General features: G+C 37.7%; 1 protein-coding gene across 1 annotated transcript; it reads left to right on the plus strand.

Moving 5' to 3' along the window:
- Positions 1 to 12: 12 nt before the first annotated feature.
- On the plus strand, positions 13 to 25495 carry LOC106072439 (tRNA (adenine(58)-N(1))-methyltransferase non-catalytic subunit TRM6-like). Its single transcript, XM_056024604.1, has 12 exons — positions 13 to 328; positions 5041 to 5174; positions 5385 to 5491; positions 6311 to 6402; positions 9507 to 9587; positions 10330 to 10454; positions 10563 to 10614; positions 16437 to 16674; positions 16755 to 16861; positions 23712 to 23814; positions 23998 to 24084; positions 25277 to 25495. The coding sequence occupies exons 1-12, from the start codon at positions 237 to 239 to the stop codon at positions 25364 to 25366; spliced, it is 1308 nt and encodes a 435-aa protein (XP_055880579.1). The 5' UTR covers positions 13 to 236; the 3' UTR covers positions 25367 to 25495.
- The last annotated feature ends 148 nt before the right edge of the window (positions 25496 to 25643 follow it).

Raw genomic sequence — 25643 nt, forward strand, 5'->3', positions numbered from 1 at the left:
CGTGTTTTGTTTACTTCCTGGAATTTAATCTAGATCTAGACTCAAGTGACTAGTCACTCTAGATCAAGAGACTTAGAGTCTATAATCTTATTCTAGATCTATAGATCTAGATCTTTATCTTGTCTACCCACTCTTAAATAGATTTGATGCAGTATTGAATAAAATCCACTATAAACTAAAATTACTCTATCTAATTAGCTAGATATCTAATAAATTAAAACAATAACAATCAATCAATGCCAATGGCAAATAATATAATTGCTGATGGTGACCACGTTATTTTCAAACGTGATGGTACATGCAGGGTATTTCAGATCAAGCCTGATCGGTATAACTATTAATAAATAAATACAATTTATATTAAAATATATTTATATAGTTATACACTTATATTAAGACTTAAGTTTTCTAGATCTAGAATCTAGATCTAATAATATCATTATCATATAGTATTATATTTTATATCTCTTAGTCTTATAGTTATAGGGATGTGAAATAAAAAAATTATCGGTAATTCTGCAGGAGTTCAAGGGGCAGCCATCTTTGTTACTATTTTGTTATTGTTTATGTTCCAAAGAAATCCCAAGATAGTGTCTTAAAAAATACCAAGAATTTACATTACTTCTGTGTTTTCAAAGCAATGCTATTTTTTCTTTTGACTTGGTGTTAAAGGGAAACTCTGATGGTTTTGACAATTTTTGTTATAATATGTGTTTTGATTTATAGATAATGAATACATTATTCTTTTTTTTTTTATTTGCAAGAATAACTTAGTAATTGATGTTTTTGTGACATAATTTTTCTGCGCATCCAAAACAGTCAGATTTTCACTGAATTTCTGTGTGACGTCACAAGTGTGCACTCAAATCCTATAGATAGGGAGGCGAAAAAAAAAATTATCTTTGATAAAATTTTTTTTCGTTAGTACATCATTAAAATACTTTAAAATAAATTTCTAATGGTGTATAAATTATGACTGTATGTTTGACAGTAAGAAAATTATGATTTTTTTGTGCCGTTTTGACCTAACATTGGTTGACATGGAAAAAGTGATGAGAGAGCTTGACGCTGGCTCAGCTGGCGAGACACACCCCCAAGGTCAAAAGTTAAAAAGTTGGAATTGAGTTTCGTAGACGATAGATCTACTTATTAAATAAGAAATTTAATAGTAGATCTAGTATTTGTAGTAAATTTCTAGCTCACAAATCTTATTCATTTATATTTATGAACTTCAGTTGTTTAAAATGTCTCAGTAGTATCATTAATTGAATTCTTTGGCCTGAAAATCCAATGTATTGTTGGTACTGCACCTGGTATTAACTTCAATTTTTTTCAAATCCCATTTCCACAGCAATGAAGTTGCTGAAACAGCTTCTCTCAAAATGGTTTGAGCATAAACAGGAATCAGCTAATGCCTTTGTAAAATATTTGCTCTTCAGGCGAATACATTTTTCCCATTTTCCCTTTAAAACTTCATCTCTTGGAAACAAATGAAAAGAGACACTAATTTCTGTATCAGCATACTTGCTGATTTTATCTTTGTGATTGGAACTACTGCAACAAGCTGAAGAACAAAATTTAATTTTCTTCAAGTAGAAATAGAGGTTTAGATCTAGAATATTATTTATAAACAATGACTGATTATAAATCAACGTGGAGACTTCATCTAGCTGTGAAGCGTAACAATAAATGCGATTTGATAGGTCTAGATCTAGACTAGAGAGTTTATCGGTTATATAGGTCTAGATCTAAATTTAGCCAGCACCCTTGTGACGTTGCGTTTTTAAAAACTAAAAACATCTCACAGAACCCCGTTTTTTTGGGGGCGTGAAGAATTTTCTGTCTAATTTATTAAATATAAAATTTTCCGAGCATTTAAATAAAAAATGATATAAATATAATGGTTAAACAGTTAGAAAGTTATGATTTTTTTTGTGGCATTTTGACCTAACATTGGTTGACATGGAACAATGAAGATGAGAGCGTCTAGCTGGCTCAGCCCGCGAGACCCCCCTCCCCCACCCCCCGCTCAAAATGTTAAAAAGTTGGAATTGAGTTGCGTAGACGATAGATCTACTTATTAAATAAGAAATTAAATAGTAGATCTAGTATTATAAGTAAATTTCTAGATGTAGCTCACAAATCTGATTTCATTTATAATTATGAACTTCACTTGTTTAGAATGTAAAAATTGATAAAATAAACAAATTATTAGGTCTAGAGCTACAAGAAATGTCTGAAGGGGTGTGGACAAAATGGCGGTGTTGTGATGGGAGAAAAAGTGGGATCAAAATCGCCTGAAACAATTTTTTTCAAATGCGCTTTAAAATAAAAAAAAAAATAGAAGCGATCATAAAAACTCTTTAAAATCTATTTAGACCTATACATAATTGTTATATATATATATCTACTAGCCTGTGCAAGATTTTATTCTTAAAATAGTTTAGTTTTCAAAAAAATAAAAAAATTTAAAATCCCATAGGGAGCAGTGCAAATTTATGCATCAACATTATAATCGATAACAATTAAAGTGATCAAAGTATCGTGATTAAACTTGGCAGAAATATGGCCAGATATATATTCTATTAGCACAAAAAAAAATCAAGTTCTAAAACGTAACCTGAAATGAGTATCAGTAAAAATAAAAATACGTATACTTTCAAGTTTTAAAAAAGTAAGAAAATAAACTTTTTTTTTTAAAGTCCACATGAAAAAAATGTTCCTCAACATAAAATGTATCCATATTCACCCATTTTAGCAACAATTTCAATGGATTTAAAATCATTATCGATTTCAATCAAGGGCCTATGAACTGAAAGTAAGAAAAACGGAACTCAAAATTTGACGCCTTTTTTTTACTGCCGGTCCTACGGATTTTCACATATCTATATCATACTAATTAATACCACTATCTATAGTATAGTCTAGTTACAGTATAGTATCTAATAGTCTTTATTACTTACTTTATAAAAATAAATAGATCTATAAAATAAAGTCTAGTCTAGAGTAGAGTAGTCTAGACTGGTCTAGATTCTAGATCTGTATATTAACTATATATATATTAATATATATATATAAATATATATTATAAATATATATATAAATATAATATATGTTATATTTATAGTAAAATACTATTTCGCACACCCCTAAGCCTAGTTGACACCATTTTTATGATTGAATATTTATAGAGAGCTATGTATTGGTTTGACCTAGATAAAACAGAAACTATCTTTAAAATCCTTGTCCATTCGTCTAAAAAAATAGTTAAATGTTTAGTACCATAATACATAAATAAATCTAAAGTCAAAGAGTGTAAGGTCAGTATCTCTGTTGGGAAGAGCAACTTGAACCACACAGAGTTTTTCCCTGACCATTGTACCACACATCTTGAAATACTTATCAGACAAAGCCCAAAATCACCAACATATTTTAATGTTTGGGAGAATTCACTGCTTCTAGCCTGTGGCTTAAGCGCTTGGTTGAAATCTGGTGAGCGCTATTTTAAAGAATTATTGAAACTCTGGACAAATTAACTAGTACAAATGAAACTTCTACTAGATCTGAAATAGATCTGAAGTAGGTGGATTGTTATTGCTCTGCAGTCTTTGTATTTTTAAACCTACCTTGAGTTTTAAAGTAATGTTTCCCCTTTCAGACCTTGCGATCTATGGGGCAGATGATGTTTCTGTGGCCCATGGTTAATGTAGTAAAACCTAATGAAACACTACAAGAAGACATGTCTTGATCCTAGGCTTTATTGAACAAGAATGACAAAACAGTTCATGATAACACAGTACACACACACACACAAGCTGACCTGGACACCAAGACATTTTGACACATAAGAACAGATCCAGTTCACAACACACAAGAACATAAATACACAACAGTTAACGAGGGTGTCATTTGGCCAGCACAACGACCAACCAGAACATTCTGAAACGGGCCAATATGCACAGCATCTATGCTTTTCTTACACAGAGAAGACTGCTGGCTCGTTCATGTCACTTGCATGCCAGATGTTCTCTCCCATACTTTGTTTGATGCCCATGGTTCCTGTAGCTATATTAGAACTATAGTATAGATCTAGATCTAGCCTTACAAACAAAATTATCAATCATCTACTTAAAATTTTATTTCCAAAATAATGTCTATTCATTGTCCAGTATGGCTCATTAGCAAAAAAAAAAAAAAAATTGCAAAAAGATGATGCAAATGAAAACTGTACATGTGCTTTCTTGTATCAATAATTTTATCAAAATCAATTTTTTCCACCTTTGTCCATTGGAAAAAAATTGCCAAATTACTGAGTCATAAATTTGTCATCATTGATAGCAAGTAATTTTTAATCAACTTTAGTTCACTAGCATGTAGATATTTTTACTGTCAGAGGTATGCTGAATGATCTAGCCGATACTTTTTAAATAAAATCCTGTCCAAGGAAGAATTATTTTCCTTCCAAAGCTTTTTCTTGTGTGTTAATACAGTCTTATATTTTTTCGTCTGGCATTTTTTCTTGTGGCCAATATATCTTTGAGGTTCTGCACTAATTCCCGGATCACAGCGACATGCTTTTGACAAAAATAACGACTTTAGCATGCTCTCCTGACTAGTAGTAATGTTTTCAGTTGGAGTTTGCAGTTTCTTCATTTTTTTTGGGCGTCGTTTATTTCAGTTAATACTAAAACTCAAGGTATATATATATATATATATATCTCAAAAATTAATGTATTGAAGATAGAGAAAAAGACACTATTTGTCAATATAATTTTTTTTTTCATCTCAAGAATTTGATGCCATCTTTTCATAAATGTGGATTATTGGTTACATAATTTACAAATAAAACTTCCAAAAGCATTAATGAATATGCCTTCTAACTAAAATTATATCTATCATTAAATATAGTTTAAATCTATAATTATTTATATATCTGTCACAATTAAAATGTTTCAGAAAGAACTTATAATATTTTGTTGTGTATGTTTATTTTATGTACTATAGTCAGATGTTACTAATGTGCATATTTTACAATTTCAGGCAGGCTTATTTTGAAAAGGTCAAGTTCACTGTCAATGACTTAATAGGTCAGCAATTTGGTTCAACTTTTAAAGTGGATAGAGGAAACCTTGTGAAACTATCAGAAACAAAAGTTCTAGAACTAGAACAAGTTGGTCAGTTGATAATGTGTATTTTAGTACTTTTTTGTGACTCTGAGATTGAATATTTGCATTAAATGATGCAACAGAAAATGTTCCTGTTCCTATTTGTATTAAAATTACTATGGTCTTAAAATAAAAAATATTAGGGCTTTTTTTTTCTTGGATAGAACAAAAGTAAGTTTTGAGAGACTTTGAACATTCTGTTTTAAACTACATTTGCAGCGTCAGAGCCAGGGGCAGACAATCGCAATCTATTAGACTCAGAAAGTAATCAAAAAATGAGATTAGAGGATATACAAAAAATGAAAAGTGATGGACTTTCTGGAGAGGTTTGTACTTTAGAATGTGATAGTTTGTACTTTAGAATGTGATAGTTTGTACTTTAGAATGTGATAGTTTGTACTTTAGAATGTGATAGTTTGTACTTTAGAATGTGTTAGTTTGTACTTTAGAATGTGATAGTTTGTACTTTAGAATGTGATAGTTTGTACTTTAGAATGTGATAGTTTGTACTTTAGAATGTGATAGTTTGTACTTTAGAATGTGATAGTTTGTACTTTAGAATGTGATACTGAATAAAGAGAGGGAACTATTTATTTTATAAATGTTTTCAATTTTCTATCAAACAATGTATGTCATTACTGTACAAATGTTTTGATCTGTTTAAATGTCTTTATACTTTTAGAAAGGTACACATTTTTTGTGTGAATACTAGTATTAAAATTATATAAAAATATCACTTTAATTATATATGCAATTATTAAGATAATTAATATCTTAAAAAGCAGACTAAATAAATTGAATGACTTTTTTTTTAATGATGTATGTTACAATTTAAAACTCAAAAAATGATTTAAAGAAAGTTATTTTAAGTGCTTATGTTCCAAACTATTTCATTTTATGTTGAACACATTTGTATATAATCTACATGACAAATTGAATGACATTCTTGCGTCTTTTCCAAATATTTTGGCATCAGCATAAAGAACCAAAGGAATAGCAAAGACATAGAATTAAACATTTCAATTCATATCTTTTTACAATAATGTCTTGAACAGCCAAATGGCTGAAGGGAAATAAGTTTTAAATGTTTGACTTGAACATAACTCTGCATTTGAACTCTTGCCTACAACAATTTCATTTTCTAGAAAATTATAGAAGAGCTGGTTGAAAACAGTGAAACATTTGATAGCAAGACGAGTTTCTCTCAAGCTAAATATCTCAAGAAGAAGAAGAAGAAGTAAGCTAGTGGCTAGTTAGTTTCTGCTAGCAAGACTTTAAGACTAAGACTAAGACTGCTTTATTGATCCTTACGAAAATTTGTTGTGAGAACAAGGACTCTTTTCTCATATAAAGACAACACAACAGAAAAATACACATAAATACAACAGACACAGCATAAAGAGTTCATTCAGCGACTACACACAGGTATCTTGGTGCATTTCATGTTCCCTGATCAATGAGTGGCGGAGATAGAGTCTGACCGACTGAGGTACGAACGAGTTTTTGTACCGCTCCGTTCTTGTTTTGATTGACAGCAGTCGCCCACTTCGCGATGACCTTACGTAGTTCTGATGGAGCGGGTGGCCGTTGTCTTCCAAGATTTTTTCGATTTTTCATAGGCACTTTTGTTCAAAAAGTTCCTTTAAATGTGGTAATGTTGTGAGTGTAATTTTTGATGCTTTTTTTATGATGTTTTCTAGACGTCACAACAGTTAAGATGAGGCGTTGCCTTGCCAACAAGTTATTCCGTATGTTAGCAGATTTTGTATAGTCCCACCGTAAAAAGTCTCAAGGATCTTCTTGTTTAGTTTAAAGCTATTGAGTTTGTATAGAAAAAAGAGTCACTGGGCTGTTTTCTTTGTCAGAGTTCCAAGGTAATCTTCCCATGAAAGCTTGTTTTTGATGATAACGCCTAGATATTTATATGCCTTTACTTGTTCTATAGATGTAATGTTTATTTGCAGTTCACATATAGTTTGTTTTTTCTTTCTAAAATCTATTATAAGTTCTTTAGTTTTTGTTACATTCAGTTCTAGATAGTTGTCGGTGCACCAGTTTGTAAACTCTTCTATCGAGTTTCGATACAGAGTTTCGTCTCCTGAAATAAGACCGACTATGACAGTATCATCAGCGAATTTAATGAGTTTAACTGAGTCATAGATGCTTCTTATGTCATTAGTGTAAAGAGTGTACAGTACAGGAGAACGTACACAACCTTGTGGAGCCCCCATACATAGTACTCAAGTTGACGATTTGGTGTTGTTGACTTCCATACAGGGGGCGTTGGATTAAAAAGTTTAGAACCCATGCTTGAAAGTAAGGGCTTACATTTTAAGTTATTCAGTTTTTTTATCATTAGATGTGGCTGTATGGTATTGAAAGCCAAGGAGAAATCTACAAAGAGGACTCGTGCATATGTTTTTGGTATATCAAGATGCTTATAAAGCTGGTCCAAAAGCAATAGAATGGCATCCTCAGTTCCTCTAGCTGCTTTGTATGCAAATTGGTGAGGGTCTAGACTGTTATTGACTTTTGCTACAAGTTGTTTAAGCATATATTTTTCAAAACATTTCATAACAGTAGGTGTTAGTGCTACTGGGCGGAAATCATTTAAGCAATCTATTTTTGGTTTCTTTGGCACTGGTATGATCTCTGAAGTTTTCCAGATGTGTGGAATTACGCACGTTTGCAACAAGTGGTTAAAGATGTGACAGAAGATAAAAGAGATTTGTTCCGCACATAGCTTGATCAGCTTGCCACTAATTTTGTCTGGTCCAGAAGCTTTTGTTACGTCTACTCTTTTAAATAACAAAGTCACTTCATCTTCAGTTACAAAATTGAAGTAAGGTAGTGACCAGTTAGTTTCTGCTAGCAAGACTTAGATCAAGAAGTAAGCTAGTGACTAGTTAGTTTCTGCTAGCAAGACTTAGATCAAGAAGTAAGCTAGTGACTAGTTAGTTTCTGCTAGCAAGACTTCAAGAAGTGACTAGTGTCAGTGTAAAAAAAATGAGTTTACATTGATTTATCTAGCACTCTACTTTGGAAATCAAAATACTTTGGAAAAAAATTATTTAATCACATAGTAGGAGTTTTTCTTCATTCAAACTTGACTTAGAATTCTTTTTTGTTGTTGTTGTTGATCCATTGGACTCCTTATTGTTTTAGATTACTTCAAACTTTTGTTTAGATTTTTTTCTGTTACTAGATATTTGCATTTTCCTAGTAACTCATTTCATACAAAATGCATTCTCTATCTTCAATACATTAATTCTTGAGATATATTTTTGTGATAAATTTATTGCCAATAAATCTGTTCTTTGTTGCTCCTTTACTTCATTTGAACTTTGTTGTGTCAATAATATAGCAGTTCACCAAATTGTGTACTTAATCACTATTAGAATCAGACTCTAGATCAAATAGTGTACTTAATTACTATTAGAATCATACACTAGATCAAATAGTGTACTTAATCACTATTAGAATCAGCCTCTAGATCAAATAGTGTACTTAATCACTATTAGAATCAGACTCTAGATCAAATAATGTACTTAATTACTATTAGAGTCAGACTCTAGACAAAATAATGTACTTAATTACTATTAGAATCATACTCTAGATCAAATAGTGTACTTAATCACTATTAGAGTCAGACTCTAGACAAAATAATGTACTTAATTACTATTAGAATCATACTCTAGATCAAATATTGTACTTAATTACTATTAGAGTCAGACTCTAGATCAAATAGTGTACTTAATCACTATTAGAATCAGACCCTAGATCAAATATTGTACTTAATTACTATTAGAGTCAGACTCTAGACAAAATAATGTACTTAATTACTATTAGAATCATACTCTAGATCAAATATTGTACTTAATTACTATTAGAGTCAGACTCTAGACAAAATAATGTACTTAATTACTATTAGAATCATACTCTAGATCAAATATTGTACTTAATTACTATTAGAGTCAGACTCTAGACAAAATAATGTACTTAATTACTATTAGAATCATACTCTAGATCAAATATTGTACTTAATTACTATTAGAGTCAGACTCTAGACAAAATAATGTACTTAATTACTATTAGAATCAGACCCTAGACTATGTGGTACAACTATCTCTAACACCCCCAGGATTAGAAGAGAGCATTGATAAGTTATTTGCAAGATGTGTTTCAATGTTGATAAGATTGAAGAAATGGTCTGTTGAATTCAACATGGTTGTAGGGCTGAAATCCTATTAAAGACTTTAACACTTTGGATTATGTCATTTTAATGAGTGAGTTGATTTATTTAGATTTTAAAACTAAATTCAAACTTCTCTCCACATCCAGACATTTACAGATGTTTACTGTCTTGAGACCTACAGCAAGACTTGTCATGGAGATATTTAGCAAAGAACCTGCAAAAATTTGGTAAAGTTTTCCTTCCCATTGTATAGAAGTAAATAAACTAGAATTGTAGGTCATGTTAAAGTAACCTTGTCCTATCAGCACATGACCAAAGTGTTCCAATAGTTCTGGCCATAAAAGCAAGAAAGTCAATTTTAAGAAAAGATAGAAAACAGAAAAAACTATATGATCTAGTAAATTGATACTGATTTTAAGATAAAAACATTTTAATATAGATCTTTTTTACTGGATCACTTCTCTGAGGAACCGGTCTCATGAGAGATCTTTGATTAGAGTTTGTAGAGCTCCAGCGTTTCAAGTAGACTTTCAAAATAGTTTTTGAGTGAATGAAAAAAAAAAATGTTTTGAGTTATTAAAGTCTCTCCCTTTTCAGACCTTGCAATCTTTGGAACAAATGATGTCAAGGTCATCTGTTTCTGTGGCCCACAGTTAGTGAGGGTGTCATGTGGCCAGCACAATGACCAATCACCTTTACTTTTCCCCAACTTATGTCAGGTACTCATTAGAGCTGGGTGGACTCAGAGGTGCCCTAGTCTTCACAAGGATTTGAACCCGGGACCCCTTAGTTCTGAATCCAAGCATTTTACCACTTAGCCACCGCTCTTCCATGTTTTGAGTAGACTAAAAAATATTTTTAAAGTAGATTTTATAATAATGCTTCAAGTAAATTTTGAAAATATATTTTGAAAACATTGAAAAAAAATGTTTTGTGCTCTTGGTTCAATGTTTAAAAACATTTTTACAGCTTCTTACGCCCTGATACTGTATCTCAGATATTGAACTTTAGTAATGTTATGTATGGTAGTAATGTTGCGGTTGTAGAGACTTGCCAGGGACTAGTGCTGGCTTGTGTCTTGGAGAGACTTGGAGGTATGTAATGAACATGAACACCTCTATAGATTTTAAATTTACTGTTAGTCAACTATGCAATGAAGGAACTTCCAAACTATATCCAGAGTTTGTCTTTGAACATTTCAGGTCATGGTAAAGTGATTCACATTGTTCCCAATACAAGTGATACTCTATGTAGGTTAGTTGTAAACACATTTTTAACATATCTGCTATCTTAATGTAAACATTCTGACATTATATCTAAATGTAAACATTCTGACATTATATCTAAATGTACACTTTCTAATATTATATATAAATGTAAAAATTCTGATATTATATCTAAATGTAAACATTCTGACATTATATCTAAATCTAAAAATTCTGATATTATATCTAAATGTAAACATTCTGACATTATATCTAAATGTAAACATTCTGACATTATAATGAATGTAAACATTCTGACATAATACAAAATGTAAATGTCACAGCTTTCCTATTCTATTTATAATTATAGTTCGATAGAATCTACCTTAGGTCTCGATAGGTCTAGGTGTCCCTGGTTCACTTCTAGTTAACGAAATGAAACAATTAACCACTAGATCAAACACGTAAACTTTAATCAGCTTTACTGCATATCACACACACAAGCTGGTCTTTGTCTGACAACAAAACACACTTCCGGTCATTCGCGCAGATTGTAAAAATAGATTATACATACATACACACATTCATCCGTGACATCTCGCCCCTCCTAAAATTATAATCAATTTTTACAAAGATACATAAAAAACACGATTAAAACAAGTATCAAACATTACACCACAATACAACAAAATGTTCGTTCGATAGGCCACAAAGGCTCTGGGTAAGCCACACAGTCGTTTATGTATCCAAACAACTTGAACATAGTCACACAGACTTTAATGTAGTCACACAGACTTTAATGTAGGCACACAGACTGCAGTCTATAGTTAAGACACACAGTCTTAGAAGATGAAGACACACAGTCTTAAAAGATGAAGACACACAGTCTTAAAAGATGAAGACACAAAGTCTTAATTGTAGACAGAAAGTCTACCATCATGCACAAAAGTCTAAACTGTTGAAGACACAAAGTCTTTGACCAAGCAACACATGCTTGTAAGAAGCCACGTAGGCTTATATCTATGATAAGCGTGACAGAATGTCCGCTACGACGTTTCCTTTACCTGGAATATGCTGCACTTCGAACTGAAAGTCCTGAAGCATCAGGGCCCAGCGAGTTACCCTGGAATTCACTGACTTACGTGTGTTTAAACAGCATAATGGTACATGATCTGTGCGGAGTACGAATGTTCTGCCCAACAGGTATCTGGCCAACTTGGTTACTGCCCAAACAACTGCCAAGCACTCTCTTTCTACGGTGCTGCATCGTTGTTCTGCTGAAGACAACTTTCTACTGACGTACATAACGGGATGTAGAATGCCTTGTGATTCCTGTGCTAGGCATCCCCTGATAGCAACAGCAGATGCATCAGTAGCTAGTATGAATTCCTTCTGACAGTCAGGTAGACGCAGGATCGGCTCCTCAGCAAATGCCTTCTTTATCTTCTGCAGCGATACTTCACAGTCATGTGACCATCTGATCACGTTGGGTGCTCCCTTTCTGGTCAGGTTTGTGAGTGGCTCAGTCATCTCTGCAAAATCTGCTATAAACCTTCGATAGAAGTTGCAGAGTCCCAATAAACTACGGACCTGTCTCTTGGCTGTTGGCTGACAAAGATTCATAATCCGTTGTCGCAGTTCAGGTTGTGGTTTCAGAGAGTGTCCTCCAATTACATATCCTAGAAATGAAATGTTCTTGCAACCAATCTCCACTTTAGATGGTCTCACGGTTAAACCATTTCTCCTTAATGTATCTAGAACCATTTCTAGATGTTGTAGGTGATCTGACCAAGTAATGTCATGAATGCAGATGTCGTCTAGGTAGCACAGTACATGGGGTAGATTAGACAACACCTTTCTCATCATTCTGCTGAATGTTGCTGGTGCGTTGACAAGCCCAAAACTCATGACATTAAATTGGAATAAACCAAAAGGACTACTAAACGCTGTAAGTGGTTTAGCTTTATCTACCAAAGGTATCTGCCAATACCCACGGGTCAGGTCTAGCTTTGTAAAAAATGTTGCGTCTGCCATTTGAGGTAACAAGTCTTCAGGATAGGGTAATGGTTCCGAATCAAGCACAGTAACTTTGTTAAGCTTCCTGTAGTCAACACATATTCTTACTGTGCCTGATTTTTTTCTAACCACCACCATATGTGCCGTGTATGGTGACTCTGTTGGTGATATAATATCTAACTTCAGCATCTATTGAATCTCTTCCTCCACTTCCTTCATATACCCTAAAGGTACTGGATACGGTTTCTGTTTCGCTGGTTCTGAGTCTTTGAGAATGATGTCGTGTTTAATTGCTGCAGTTCTCCCTGGTACATCCGTCAAGATATCATCATATCTAGCCAGTACTTCTTTCACTTGCTTCGTTTGCTCTACTGATAGTGATTCTTCAATTTTGCAATCTGTCCAAGTTTCTGATTGCTTTAAAGTTAATACAGATAGTAATGAACCAGTCAATTCATTTTCGTCCTTCTCTGGTTCATTAACTATCGCACAACTGGAACTTACTACTTCATCAGTGTTAGCATTACTTTCCTGTGACTTTCCACCAAACTCTCTTAACATGTTGATGTGAAATGTTTTTAGTTTTCCTCTCATATTGATTTGGTAATCTACTGCAGTTATTTTCTTGACTACTTGAAATGGTCCTTGCCACTGAACAATCAGTTTACTGTCTTTCCTTGGAAGTAGTATATACACAAGGCTTCCTCCTTGAAGTTTTCTTAAGAGTTTTATTTCTGTTAACAATGGTTCTGTGTCGTGCTAACTGTGATTCTAATGCTTGCTTTGCAAGTTGACATGTTGTTACCACTTTCTCTCTGAGCTTGACGACATGTTGATAGCTTGTTCTAGATTCATTATCAAGATTTTCTTTTGTCAACAAATCTTTCAGCAAACTAAGTGGACCTTTCGGGTTTGCTCCATACAATAATTCGAAAGGTGAAAATCCTGTACTTTCTTGTGGAACTTCTCGATAAGCAAAGAGAACTGCTGGGATGTACATGTCCAAGTCTGCTGGTCTGTCTAGTACTACTTTGCCTAATAATCATTTCAAAGTCCCATTCCACCTCTCGCAAACCGCATTGCTTTGGGGCCTGTAAGGCGTTGTGAAGGTTTGACGAATCCCTAACTGTTTCAGAAACTGATGTGTTAACTCGGACGTAAACTGAGTCCCTTGGTCACTTAGAATTTCTTCAGGGAATCCTAAGCGAGATAAAATGTTGAACAATTCATGAGCTACATTTTCTGCAGTTATTGTCTTTAATGGCACGGCTTCTGGCCAACGCGTGCATAGGTCAACCATCGTAAGGATGTATCTGTATCCTCTTTTAGACATAGGGTTTATGGGACCCACAATGTCTACGCCACTTTCTGAAATGGTCTATCTTGCAGATCTGTGACCTATAATGGGGCTTTTGTATAACGATCTCTGGGCGTTGTACTGTGTGATGTACTTGTTCAGACTGTCTTGAGGTCAACTCTAGATGACTTGAATTTCTATTAATTACTCTGCAAGCGTTTGAGTTTTATTGTTCGGGTGTATTCAGTGTAGTTGATCAACAATACAGAATAAACAAGACGATCGATTTAACGAGTAAAGAGATGTGGTCAACACTGATGAACAGTTCATACTATATTTATTCCAATAAAAGGCCAAAGTAAAAGTCTATGTCAACTAAATACGTCTTTGCCCTAGAGAATTCTATCGCTAACTGATTTTCCAGTCTCTAGCCCAAAATATCCCAAACGTCACGAGTCCCGTTCAATATACGTCTTCTATGGTGCGTCGCTAAATAACTAATACTATAAACAAGGTGTCTAACAACTGGCACAAGTGCTGCACGCTGAACAATATTTTTTCACATCTTTAAATATTCCTGGCCAGGAAAAGTTATTTAGAATTCTTTGTCTTGTTCGTGCTGTCCCCATATGACCCGCAAAAGTTGAGTCATGACCTATATCTAAAATTCAGTTTCTGTCGGCAGCAGGAACGACTAGCTGTAGTTTAGCTTTGTTATCTTGTCTCATCAGAAGCCCATTTGTAGCGGCCCACGAAAGGGGAAAAGACGCTATTAGTTTTGTGCGAAATGTCTGTCCGTCTGTCCCGTTTAGATCTCGTAAACTAGAAAAGATATTGAAAATCAGACATCACAATATTTTAGACCATTCAAAGTTCTGATGCAACGGCTACTTTTTTTTTTCCTGAAAGCGAAAAATCTAAAAATCTGAAAGGGGAACTAGTTAGGCCAGGTTTACATCTTACTGTGCATTCACTTGCACCTATCCTTTGATCTGCTGCACCGTTGGGGCACTACACAAGATCTGTCAACCTTATTTCTCCATTGTTATCTCTCATTTGTCTTTGATATAATTTCATTTGGATGTTCTTTCTGAAAATATTGAAGCCTGCCTGGGTGGACCACTTCGAGGGCCGATTTTAAGTTTGTGTTTCCACACACAGTCTTTGTTCACTTTAAATTTACTAGTAGGATGCTTCGCCAATTCAAAAAGCTTAACCAATGATTGGTCCTCCTTTTGTTTCAATGCATAACTGGATGTTAATTCTGATTCTGGCTGTTCGTTCTGACTATGTAGTATCGGTTGTCCCTTGTTATCTATTACACCAGATTGAGATCTTGTTACCGCATTTGTAACTTCTGACATTGCTGACCTTTGCCACTTGTATATATCTGTGATGGTAGGCTCAGTTATGCCAGTCACGTTTCCTAGAATCAAGTCAGCTGCAGGCCTCTCCAACACACATGCTTCAACCTTCCCAGATAAAAATGGCGTATCTATGTCAATGACCGCTGTGGGATATTCTTCAATTGTTCCTCCAAATGTCATACACTGGACTTCCTTACCGGTCAACTGGTGAGGGTGCACATGTAGTCTCTTCCCTCCGATTGTGGTCGCTCCTGTGTCTCTCAGGACCATAAACATGCTGTTCATTTTTGGTCTTAAGTTGTGTCCACCAGGACCATTGGTACTTTTGCTTTGAATTGGTGACATTGGCGGCTTTCTAAATGGAGACTCAACACCTGTATTTACTTCCTCTTGCAGTCCATTTGGGGTGCTGTGACTATTCATGTAACCAAGTCACTCCATTTCTCCCAGCAGCTGTTTTGGCAGGATATCAAGAGAGAGGCCAGTCCATTCTTTTACAATGTCCAGCCAGATTTTCTTTGGACCTTTTCTTTTTGCTCCCTCCACTCTACCTTGAAGGATGACTGAAGACAGTGAGTCATGTCTTACACTAGGACTAAACCAGATCAGCTCTTGTCTCATCACAGTATTTTTTGCTGGTACCCTGCATTTTTCTATAGCATTTACTCTCAAAAGCTGAGAATTCTTCTTTCAGCCTCAAAATTCAGTGTCCAACTTTCACAACCTCAACATTCAGTGTCCAACTTTCACAACCTCCACATTCAGTGTCCAACTTTCACAACCTCAACATTCAGTGTCCAACTTTCACAACCTCAACATTCAGTGTCCAACTTTCACAACCTCAACATTCAGTGTCCAACTTTCACAACCTCAACATTCAGTGTCCAACTTTCACAGCCTCAACATTCAGTGTCCAACTTTCACAACCTCAACATTCAGTGTCCAACTTTCACAGCCTCAACATTCAGTGTCCAACTTTCACAACCTCAACATTCAGTGTCCAACTTTCACAACCATATAGAGTTAGAACCAGTAAATGAGCACAAATACCTGTCACATGACTGATTGTTCAAGCACTATGCACACACACTGACTTCTGACACAATAGACACATGCAGAAAATAAACAACTCAGTTATACTGCACCAATGTTTCTATCAGCACTACTAAATTCAATTTTTGTATTTCTCAGACAAGTCATGAACTATTTCAACTTGACTAAAGATCAGTTAGACCATTTCTATTCTGTGCCAATAACCTGCTTGAAAGTAGAGACAGATGGTACTCAACACAAGTCATTGAACATAAATAGTAGCACAGAAATACCCGGAGACACACTCGTGTCATATTCTAGAACAGAATTACCAGCAATAGAAATGTTACCAGATAGGACTGATGATGTCAACGAAGCAGAAAAGTCTGACATAATGGTTAGTCTTAATTTTATATAATATTCAGTTTTTTTTTTTTATTCCACAGAATTTAATATTTCATTTGTTTGTGTCCACAGACGGAGGAGAAAGAGGCAGAAAAGAAAAAAAGAGAAGTGAAAAGAGAAGAAAAACAAAAGAGGCAAGAAGCTGCTGCTGCATTAATACAAAATAAAAAGTTAGACAGGTGAGTGTCACATGCAGGTCTGTCACATTGGAATCTGTCAGAAGTGTCTGCGGTGATAAAGAGTACAATGAACTAGGATTGCACCGGATATACCTTTTGATATCTTGCGAGCCAAAAGGGGCTGGAGAGTAAAATATGATATTCGTGTGGACATACCTACATGGTGTTACTGAACATTTTGCAAAACACAATAACATACCTATATACATTTTATTTTTTTCTGCTTTTATTTACCTTTTTTTTTCTTGCCATTGAGTGGTCAGGCAGGAACTCATTGGCATGGTGAATGTTCTACCCTTACACTAGTTCCAGCTGTCATGAGACATAGAATCATTCTGACTGTTAGATTCTTGTTAGCAATTAAGTGAGATGTATTGAAATCTCATCTGGAAGAGAACATTTTTATTTCATCTTGTTGCCTCTCAAGGAAATTGGCTTGAAGTGTTTACTTTGAAATGAAAAGTCATCTCTATTTTTGTTCTTATCTATGAATACTATTGAATTTATCTGTACACAAAATAGAATTACAATGACAATTCAAATACAACAGATTTGTAGTCCTTTGAAACAAAGGTGCAGATTTCCAATGGTTGGTTCAACATTTTCACTACCTAATTCACTCTAAGAGATTCTCCACTACACTCTAAATATCTCACTACGTCCTAGACCAGTCCGTTTGCTGTGGACTGCGACGGGTAAGGGGGGATAAAGAGATCCTGGGGTTTGAGTGGTGGCTATCTGAGGATAAACCACCACAACACAATACTTTGCTTCCAAGTTCCCCTAGACCTGAGGCCCAGATGGCCCGCTCTGGGTCAATCGGCTGGTCATGCCGAGCTACCACTATGCTGGAGGGCGGTGGCTGTAGGGTCAATCAGGGAGCTGCTGTATCGGACACATGTTCGATGCAGCAGCTGACTGAGTATAGCACCTGTGTAGCCCTGGTGGGCTCATTCTGGACTTCCGAATGGCCCGTCCCCTTGTTGGACTCGATGGCGGGTGGGGAGCACAGGTGCCGAATTAACAAGAATATATATGGACAAAAAAAAACCCACCGTCCCGAGACATGACGTTAAACTGCGCTCCTCTTTCCTTAGCACTTTTGGAGCTCAAAAGTGCCCTACTTCTTTTCTATCATTGTGTCTGCCTCCTCTTTTCCTCAGTCTGCCTTCATTGATCATCACTCTGTCTCCTTATCTCTAAATATCTCACTACGTCCTAGACCAGTCCGTTTGCCGTGGACTGCGACGGGTAAGGGGGGATAAAGAGATCCTGGTGTTTGAGTGGTGGCTATCTGAGGATAAACCACCACAACACAATACTCCAAGTTCCCCTAGACCTGAGGCCCAGATGGCCCGCTCTGGGTCAATCGGCTGGTCATGCCGAGCTACCAGCTCGAGGGTCAATCAGGGAGCTGCTGTATCGGACACATGTCCGATGCAGCAGCTGACTGAGTATAGCACCTATGTAGCCCTGGCGGGATCATTCTGGACTTCCGAATGGCCCGTCCCCTTGTTGGACTTGATGGCAGGTGGGGAGCACAGGTGCCGAATTAACAAGAATATATATGGACAAAAAAAACCCCAACAAACTACTTGCCCCAGATTTAAGTCTGGGCAAGAGACGCCGTATTGAGGCAAAAAAGGAGGAGGCCACAAAAAGCTGTACTACCTGGCCATCATTTTTGGTGGTCAGGTGCACAGAGGAGGGGAAAAGTCTGACAAAGCTGAGCCCTTTCCTTATCTATAAGGGACTCAAGTCAGTAGTGGGAGAGCCCAAGAGTGTGTCTAAGCTACACAAATCAATGGAACTTCTTGTAGAAGTAGATGGCAAGACACACTCTGATGGGCTTTTAAGATGCAGAGAGTCTGAACACCAGCAGAGGTGTAATCAGCTCTAGGGACCTACTGGAATGTTCCGAGAAGGAAATAGTGGAGGGCATTGAAGGAGTCACCCATGCCCGGCACATTACCAGGCGCAGGGATGGTGAGAAGGTCAAAACTGCCATATTATCTATTATCCTCACATTCGGAACTAGGACACCGCCAGAGTATGTGAAGGCAGGATACCTACGAGTTCCAGTGAGGCCCTACATACCTAACCCCATGAGGTGCTTCAAGTGCCAGGGTTATGGACACGGCGCGGCAGTCAGCAAGAGGAACACTGTGTGTGCTAGATGTGCTGGAGAGGGTCAGGAGTACAAGGCAAGAAATGGATGTACCTTCAGCCAGGCGAAATCGGCTGTACTGGCCCTACCCAAGGGCCAATTCGGCTTGACAAAGACCTACATCCAGGCTGTTGCTAAGATAGGAAGATCCATAGCCACACAGACGGACACATTGACCCCACCACCCCCTCCTCCTCCTCCAACTCAGAAGAAAACATTGCCAAAGAACACAACTCTGAAGAAACAAGAAAGCCCTGTTGTCATGCTAAAGAACAGGTTCTCTGTGCTCGCTAATGAGAGCATGGAGATTGAGCAGCATGTCAAAACCAATACTCCGGGAGAACCCGGAGACATCATGTCTGACACAGGTTCTCCTCAGAGAACCCAGCCAGACACCCCAACCTCTACCAAATTAGAGGTTGACCAACTCCCTAAGGGGAGAAATCAAAGCGGAGAGGATGCCCGAGGCGAGAGAGGAGGAAATGACCTCCGCTCTAACCAGAGGGATCTCCCCTCTCCAGAGAGAAAGACTTCCCCCAAAAGGGGGTTGTCCTCCTCTCCATCCAAACCCAAGAATAAAAATACCAAGGTCACTGGAATAAAGGGAAACCCCTCCGGGGGCCTCCCAAGGCCAAATAGCTCCAAGTAGGTCATCTAGAATAAGCCATGGATTCCAGAATTGTACAGTGGAATTGTAGAGGCCTCAAGGCCAATTACGAGGAAATGCAGCTACTGATGGACTCTGAGACTCCTGTAGCTGTCTGCTTACAGGAAACATTTCTGAAAGATTGCATCAGCTTCCAAAGCTACCGTGCTTATAGCAAGAATGTTGAAGATGCAGAGAGAGCATCAGGTGGAGTCTGTATCCTTGTGAAGGATAGCATCCCCCATGAGAGGGTAGAACTACAGACCACACTACAGGCCGTAGCAGCTAGGATAACCCTTCACAAGGTTATCACTTGCTGCAGCCTGTATCTACCACCAGGCGCTCCATTAAACCGAACAGACATGGAGGACCTATTGAAACAACTCCCCCGGCCTTATTCAATCCTTGGGGATTTCAATGCCCATAACACCATGTGGGGATCCAACAATACCGACACAAGAGGTCGTATGCTGGAGGATATCTTCCTCCAATATGATTTATGCATACTTAATGATGCATCACCGACCTACTTGCACCCAGGAACTGGATCACTCACATGCATTGACCTCACCGTATGCGTTCCCGGACTTCTGGACGATTTTAAATGGTCAGTTAGCAATTATCTTCGGAGAAGTGATCACTTCCCAATCATCATTACTAACAATCTCCCTTCATTGGGACGACCTCAGCGGTGGAAACTGAATAAGGCCGATTGGGAACAATTCCAAAAAAGATGCTCCGAGGATATCAGAAAATATCCTCCATGAACAGAACCCAGCTGATACCTTTGCTAGCAAGCTACTAAGTATAGCCAGGAAAGTTATACCCCTAACCTCTGCAAATCCAAAACGGCCTAGCAAACCATGGTTTGATACAGCTTGCAAAAGTGCTATTGGCGATAGGAAAAAATGACTGGCTGCATTTATAAAGAATCCTTCCCAGGAAAACCTAAAGCTATTCATGATAGCTAGAGCAAAGGCTAGACAAACCATACGGTTAGCCAAAAGGAATTCCTGGAGAAGTTTTGTCGGCAGTCTGGATGCCAAAACTTCTGCTAGAGCGGTTTGGAAGGCAGTAAGGCGAATCAAAGGGAAAGAATCAAATGCAATAGGGCATTTGAAAAACCAAGGACGAACTGTCACGTCCCCCAGAGAAATAGCTGACTGCCTTGCATCCTCAATAGCAGAAAAATCATCCACTGCACACTACACGCCAGAGTTCCAAAAAGTCAAAACCAGGGAGGAAAGACACCCCATTTATTTCAGGTCAGAGAACAATGAAGACTACAACAAACCGTTCTCGCTTGAGGAACTGAGGGAATCGCTGGACAAGTCACATGACACAGCGCCTGGAGAAGACGAAATCCATTACCAGTTCCTCAAGCACCTTCCCGAACCCTCATTGGCAGTCCTGCTAGGGGTCTATAACTGTGTGTGGCAAACAGGCGCTTTCCCAAACAGCTGGAGGAAAGCCACAGTTATACCGATACCTAAACCGGGAAGAGACGGCTCTGACCCAGCTAACTATCGACCAATAGCACTAACAAGCTGCATCTGCAAAACCATGGAAAGAATGATTAACAGTAGGCTGGTCTGGTACCTGGAAAGGAATAAAGTGATCTCCAACTACCAGTGCGGATTCCGGCAGGGGTGGACAACAACTGACCACCTGGTAAGGCTGGAAGCTTATATTAGAAATGCATTACTCAGAAGAGAACATCTAGTAGCTGTATTCTTCGATATAGAAAAGGCCTATGACACAACCTGGAAACATGGCATTCTACGTGACCTGGCGCTTATGGGGCTTAAGGGACACCTCCCCCGTTTTGTGGAGGAGTTCCTGAAAGATCGAAAATTTCAGGTTCAAGTGGGCAACTCCGCTTCTGACACTCATGACCAGGAAATGGGTGTACCCCAGGGCAGCATTCTGTCAGTCACCCTGTTCAACATTAAAATAAATAGCATCATAAATGCGCTGTCCCCTGGCATAGAGTGCTCTTTGTATGTTGATGACTTTGTCATTTTTACTTATGGGAAAAACATGAACACCTTAGAAAGAAAATTACAGTTATGTTTAAACAAAATTCAGGGTTGGGCAAACGATAATGGTTTCAAATTTTCAGACTCCAAAACAGTTAGTATGCATTTTTGTAATCTAAGGGGACTCCACCCAGACCCTGAACTATTTATACACAAAAAGAAGATCCCTGTCGTGAAAACTACAAAATTTTTAGGCCTCACCTTAGATTCCAAATTTAATTTTCTCCCCCACATTAAGGAACTTAAGAAGAAATGCCAAAAGTCATTAAACATACTTAGAGTACTCAGCCATACGGACTGGGGAGCTGACAGAGATACCTTGCTGCTGCTTTATCGGAGTCTAATTCGATCCAAGTTAGACTACGGATCCATAATATATGGAGCAGCAAGGAAGTCGTACCTAAAAATACTGGAACCAATACAAAATGCTGCCCTGCGTCTCTGTCTCGGCGCGTTTCGTACATCACCTATCCCAAGTCTCCATGTGGAGGCTGGAGAACTCCCCATGGATATAAGAATGAAAAAGCTTGCAATGCAGTATATAGTCAAGCTAAAATCCAAACCCACGAACCCTGCTTTCGACTCCATATTTAACCCCACAGAGGTAGAATTATACAATCGAAGGCCTAACGTCATACAGCCGTTGGGCCTCCAAATGAGAGAACCCATCCAAAATTTAACCCCACCCATTGACCAAATCTCTAAAATAGAAACCCCTCAGAATCCTCCTTGGCTAATGAATAAACCCAAATTAAATTTATCCCTCCTTAATTTCAAAAAAGAAAATACAGACCCAAGCATACTACAAGTCCACTTTAGGGAACTGCAGGAGAGCTACGGAGATTGTGGCACCATCTACACAAACGGATCCAAAATGGATGGAAAGGTCGCGTGTGCCTGCTCCTTTCGGAACAAAACAATCTCCCGTAGACTCCCCGATGGCTGCTCCATCTTTACGGCCGAATTGCATGCAATATCGCTTGCACTTATGGCCGTTAAAGCATCAGAAAGGAGGAAATTTATAATCTGCTCCGACTCCAAATCTGCATTGCAAGCTTTGGGGCGGATGAAGACTGACATCCCATTGGTACATAAGAGCCTGAAGCTGTTGGACCAAATAACAGCCGACCGTAGGGATGTCACCTTCATCTGGGTCCCCTCCCATGTTGGCATTGAGGGAAACGAAGCCGCAGACAGAGAAGCAAAGAGAGCCCTAAATCATGCTGTGTCAGGAACCCAAATTCCCTACTCGGACCTGAGACAAAGTATTGCCTCTGCCACCTATTGAGAGTGGCAGAACCGATGGGAGGCTGAGACTCACAGTAAACTCAGGCAGACTGTGGCGGATGTCAGGTGGCGGCCCACATCTAAGGATCTGACAAGGCGCGGTAGCACGACCATGTCCAGACTTAGGATTGGCCACACCTACACCACGCACTCTTTTGTACTGAAGAGAGAGGAGCCCCCACTTTGTGAGTACTGTGACTCTTGCCTCACCGTGGAACATATCCTCGTTGATTGCCCCAGATACCAGGATGTCAGGTCGAAATATTTTAGAGCCACTAATTTAAATACACTATTTGATAATGTCGACCCTGGGAAGGTACTGGGCTTTATCCGGGAAGTGGGGCTATCTACGAAGATCTGATTTATGAATTTGTGAACATGCACTATTTACATTAGATTTTTACCAAATATTTAAATTTTTACTACCTTTACTATTTTAACTGTGAATAGACCTTGATTTTAATGATATGACTGTATAGAATCTGGCCCTTGTTGTTTAGAGAGAGAGGGATCCTTAAGGGACTGCAGGCACGACATGGCCTAAATTGTGCTGATGTGCCTCAAATCAAAAAACAAAACAAAACAAACCTTATGGCCTAGAAGATTCTCCACTACACTCACACCTTATGGCCTAAGAGATTCTCCACTACACTCACACCTTAGGTCCTAATGAATTATTTGTTTGTAACAGTTTCTAAATGTTGCTTCCAGTTTGATCATTGCATGTAAATACAATCCTCTACCAGTAGTGAAGAAACTAATTCAATTCCTGCCACCATCTCGCTGTGTTGTTGTTTACTGTCAGTATATAGAGGTATGTTTTGTCTTGGCACTGGACTTTTAGTATAACACTTGTGTTGATCCAATTATTGTGTGACACTTTAATTGATATAACTAGACTTAATATAACAGTTTAATTGATTTAACTAGACTTAGTAATAATAATAGACTTGTATTGCCAAACTAGTCCAATGAATTTTGTATTTTTTTCTTGTAGCCTCTAGTTGAATGTTACACTTGGATCAAAGAGCAGCAAGTTGGTTGTCAGTTGAAGTTCTCAGAAACTTGGTGCAGAGACTACCAGGTAAGCACACCAATGCTGTGGCTAGAATGCACTGGGTTCTGAGTTACATTCATGTGACTGGCAACACCATTGCTGGCCCACCAGGGAAGGCTAACACCACCTAGAGAAATGGAAAAGTGGTTTGAGTGCTGGGACAAGTCCCAGAAAGTCATATTTCCCTGTGGCTGCTCCTAGTGTCCCCTTGGCTCATAAGTTCACACAGCCAAGGCCAAACTTTCTACTCATAGTGCCCCCCCCCCCCCCCCCCCCCCCCCCCCCGCAGTGAAAAAGATGAAACTGTGTCTCATATTCTGTTTGACTGACCCGGATTTGCTGACCTCCCCCTGACTTGCTGATCTCAATCTCAACAGGTCTGGAAAACCACAAATTCTCAGCAGTGTTTCTGTTCAGGGCTTTTGTAAAGAGGATTTGAACCTCTCAAGCCCTCACTCGAAATTTGATTATGATTGTTTGCTATTAAATGACACACTTGAAGTTCATTTGAAATTCTCATCCTATTTTGTCCAAGCTTTAATGACATTCTGGTTTAAATTGACCTTCCTAGCTCTCCAGCCAAATGTTGTAGGATAACCCCAGGAGATTGCTGACATCACCTATGTGGTGGGAAGTGTGGTCGAGAGGCCAAGTGCGCTTGAACTTGGCTTGGCTACCTAGAAGGGGGCTCGAGGTTCGACACCCGACTCGGGCAGAGTTGTGTTTACTGAGCGCCTAAAGGCAGCACGGAAAACCAATTCCTAGATACCCCCTCCCCCCCACTGGTCCACAAATGAGATTGGACCAAAAGCGCTCTGAGCATGCTATAAGCATGAAAGTAGCGCTATATAAAAGCTATAATAATAATAATAATGTGGTCATGTTGTGCCATTAGATTTTTAGCACTAATTGAATACTGATCTATATAACCTGTTTCACTCAATGGATACTGATCTATATAACCTGTTTCACTCAATGGATACTGATCTATATAACCTGTTTCACTCAATGAATACTGATCTATATAACCTGTTTCACTCAATGAATACTGATCTATATAACCTGTTTCACTCAATGAATACTGATCTATATAACTTGTTTCACTCAATGAATACTGATTTATATAACCTGTTTCACTCAATGAATACTGATTTATATAACCTGTTTCACTCAATGAATACTGATCTATATAACTTTTTAGACTTGCTCTTCTCTTCAGGTGTTACCAAATCAAACCCATCCAGTGATCAACATGAGTGGAACTGGGGGCTATCTCTTGACTTACACAACAGTCAGCAAGTTGTCTTGATGTCTTCATTGCAACACAACAGTCAGCAAGTTGTCTTGATTGAATGTCAGTCAATAAATTGATTTACACAACAGTCAGCAAGTTGTCTTGATTGAATGTCAGTCAATAAATTGATTTACACAACAGTCAGCAAGTTTTCTTGATGTCTTCATTTCAAATTCATATTGAATGTCAGTCAATAAATTGAGTTACACAATTAGACAAAAATAAGTTCTTATTTTGATTTTACAGCAGAGACCAAGTCAATAAATCAGACAATAAATCAGAGACCAAATCT

Source organism: Biomphalaria glabrata, chromosome 3 (genome assembly GCF_947242115.1).
Source record: "Biomphalaria glabrata chromosome 3, xgBioGlab47.1, whole genome shotgun sequence".
NCBI classification, from domain to species: Eukaryota; Metazoa; Mollusca; class Gastropoda; family Planorbidae; genus Biomphalaria; species Biomphalaria glabrata.

Excerpts from the sequence above, each read along its gene's own strand:
- LOC106072439 (XM_056024604.1), top strand. The coding sequence starts at position 237 with ATGCCAATGGCAAATAATATAATTGCTGATGGTGACCACGTTATTTTC. Across the intron at positions 5,492-6,310 it reads GTGATGGACTTTCTGGAGAG|AAAATTATAGAAGAGCTGGT; the intron begins GTTTGTACTTTA and ends TTCATTTTCTAG. Across the intron at positions 9,588-10,329 it reads AAAGAACCTGCAAAAATTTG|CTTCTTACGCCCTGATACTG; the intron begins GTAAAGTTTTCC and ends ACATTTTTACAG.